The sequence below is a fragment of the Neophocaena asiaeorientalis genome, unplaced genomic scaffold (assembly GCF_003031525.2).
Source record: "Neophocaena asiaeorientalis asiaeorientalis breed wild unplaced genomic scaffold, Neophocaena_asiaeorientalis_V1.1 scaffold356, whole genome shotgun sequence".
Taxonomy (NCBI): domain Eukaryota; kingdom Metazoa; phylum Chordata; class Mammalia; order Artiodactyla; family Phocoenidae; genus Neophocaena; species Neophocaena asiaeorientalis.
The window spans coordinates 100,024-102,927 of record NW_020172269.1 but is presented as its reverse complement, the minus strand read 5'-3'; the positions used below and the strand labels follow the sequence as shown (position 1 = coordinate 102,927).

At 59.8% G+C, this 2,904-nt stretch overlaps 1 protein-coding gene and 1 pseudogene across 1 annotated transcript; both read right to left on the bottom strand.

Moving 5' to 3' along the window:
• Window positions 1–691, bottom strand: LOC112411336 (ganglioside GM2 activator-like). The gene is given in 2 exon segments (XM_024762372.1): window positions 1–625; window positions 627–691. Coding segments are annotated over 2 exon segments (690 nt in total).
• Window positions 692–1,336: 645 nt separating this feature from the next.
• LOC112411326 (olfactory receptor 6B1-like) lies at window positions 1,337–2,278 on the bottom strand (annotated as a pseudogene).
• Window positions 2,279–2,904: the final 626 nt, after the last annotated feature.

The window sequence follows — 2,904 nt, the reverse complement described above, 5'->3', positions numbered from 1 at the left end:
TCATTGTAGAAAGGACAGAGAGTAGAATCTGGCCTTGGCCAACGTAAGACAGATGAAGAGGATGCCTTCCTCACACCCCTTCATTCTGCTGTGACAAGTGCCACCTTGTCTGCCCTTTAGGGAGGCGGAGACTTCGGCACAGCCCTGGCGCTTCCCGTTGCTTAGGATGGTCTCCGACCGGTAGTTCCCGCTGCTGAGCCAGCTGGGCAGCTGCAGGTCAGGCAGGAAGAAGTTAGACTTGGGCAGTGAGTAGGTGCCTTCTTTGAAGGGACAGTGACAGGGAAGCCCACAGGTGTGCAGGGGTTCTGGGCAGGGATTCTCAAGGGGAGTTAACACTTCAAGCACATCACAGAAGTTCTCGTAGGCGCAGCTACCAAGTTGCTTCACACCTGGGACTTCGACCCAAAAGCCAGCCACTTCGTTCTCCAGAGCTAATACCACCTTCAGAGGATCTTTGAGGCCCACAGTGGTCCTGACCGCAGCATTGATGGTCACGTGCCTGGGAATGACAATGGGGTCAGGTTCCACAGTCAGGCTGTTGACCACCGCAGGGTGCTTCCCCTCATCGCAGTTACCCCAGGAAACGCCACCGAGCCTGGAGAGCCTTCGAGAGGATGCGTGCAGGAGCTGCTGGGCCGGCGAGAAGCAAGCCCAGGGAGATGAGGAATGGGGCCTGCATCAGGGCGTTCATCACAGAGGGTGGGTCCTCACCAGGTTAACTGCAAGTTTTGTGGAGGTGACGACGCCTTTAAATGCCTGCCCGTATTGGTTATGCAAAGCTGTGCGTTCCAACATACATGCGCTTTTGAAACCAAAAGGAGAGGAAGGAAAAATGAGGCAGACGCAGTGTTTAAGGAGGTAATGGCTGATAACTTTCCAAGGCTGGTGAGAGAAAGCAAGTCTCTAATTCTAGAAGCGTGACAAACTCCAAGCATGATAACTCCACACGCACACACACACACAAGCATACCCTGGACACCAAACACAACAAGAAGATCTTGAAAGCTTCCAGGCATGGGGGAAAGCCAGAGATTGACCAGGTCACAGGTGGTCGGGGGAGTGACGGTGGAGGGGGACCTTCCCGGGAGCTCGCTCAGAGTGAGCTTGTCCTGGGCTGAGGAGCTGTCCCCTGATCGGGTGCTGAAGCTCCCTGTGAGAGGCAGCTGGAGCCTTCGGAGTTTCGGCAGCTCTCACTGTGCTCCCGTCTCAGGGTGAGGGGGGAAGAGAGGAGCTTGCTGGCTGCACTGGGAGAGAGCCATGGCCTGCCTGGTGTGGGCTGGTGGCTGTAAGCAGATGACGGGGGACGGATTTGAAGTTCCTCCCCCTGCACCTGGTGCTAGGAGGGGCCAGGGGCCTGGTGGAGTTTGGCCAGGGCCTCGCTGATGTCGTGGTTCGGCAGGCAGTAGATGTTGGGGTTGAGCCGTGGGGTCACAACCAAGCAGACCACGGACACCAGCTTGTTGAAGTCGAAGGAGCTGACGGCGTGAGGCTAGGCATGCATGAAGATGGTGGTGGTGTAGAAGATGGCCACCAGCGCCAGGTGGGAAGCACAGGTGGAGAAGGCCTCGTGGCGGCTGGACCCTCCTGGAATGCTCAGCACTGTGGCCGCGATGTGGGCATAGGAGACCACGGCCACTGCAGGAAGGTCGCGAGCACAGCCAGGGCTGCCACGAAGTCCAGCATTTCGACGGTGATGGTGCCGGAGCAGCAGCGCCGCAGCAGGGGTGAGATGTCACAGAAGAAGTGGTTGAGGACGTTGGGGCCACAGAGCCTGAGGCAGGAGGTGAGAGCCATGGACACAAAGGAGACCAGGAAGCCACCCAGCCAGGAGCTGAGGGCTAGACTCAGCAGAGCCTCGAGTCCGTGATGGCCGGCTAGCGCAGCAGGCGACAGATGGCCAGGAACCGGTCACAGGCCGTGGTGGCCAGGAGGAAGCACTCAGGGGAGCCGAGGCAGAGGACGAGGAGCAGCTGGTGAGGCAGCCTGAGAAGGAGACTGTCCTCGCCGAGGCCAGGAGGCCAGCCCACAGCTTGGGGACAGTGACCGAGGTGTAGAGGGTCTCCAGCACCGACAGGTTGGCCCAGAAGTAGTACGCGGGTGTGTGCAGTGGATGGCTGGCTCTGATGGTCACCACGATGGCCAGGTTCTCCAGGACAGTCACCATGTAGATCGTGAAGAATGACCCGAGCAGTGGCCCCTGAAGGTGGCACAGTCCAGGGAAGCCCAGCAGGATGACATCTGTCACCAAGGTCTCAGTGGAGTTGGTGGAGTTTCTCATAGCCCTCCCTGGCAGGGGGGTCACTTCTGAGTACCCTGGACAGCGGAGAGATGCAGGTGTGATGTGTGCTGGGCAGGGGGCTGGGTCGTGAGAGCTGCATGGGGGCACTGTAACCTGACCCCCTCTCAGCCCAGCACGCACCTCGCCCTGAGCTAACACCTGGCAAGGGGGCCTCGGTGCCTGCACACCAGTGCGCGCAGATACACCTCTTACCTCCGCACTCATGTGGGTGCTCTCAGGTGCTACTGTTCCCTGTCCCAGCACCAGGTACACGGACAGGCGTAGGAGTGCGTGTGCCCGTGCACACACTCACACACAGGTGCACTCCTGCACACACCCCCAGGTACATGCACACACACTCACACACAGGTGCATGTGTGCACATAGCAGGAGAGGAGACCCATTCTGCCTGCCTGGTGTGCCGTCTTAGGCTGTGTGTCTGGGCACTTCCCTGGCCTCCTCCACCTGGGCCCTCAGGGACTGCTGCTCTGTGCTGCTCTCTGGCCAGGGCCCCTCAGGCCTCAGGAAGGACACCACTTCCATCAGGTGGCCAGCCGGCTCTCCAGGGGTGAGCAAAACCTGGGCCAGGGGTTTGCAGGGCTGGGGGTGTGGGGGGAGGGGTGGGA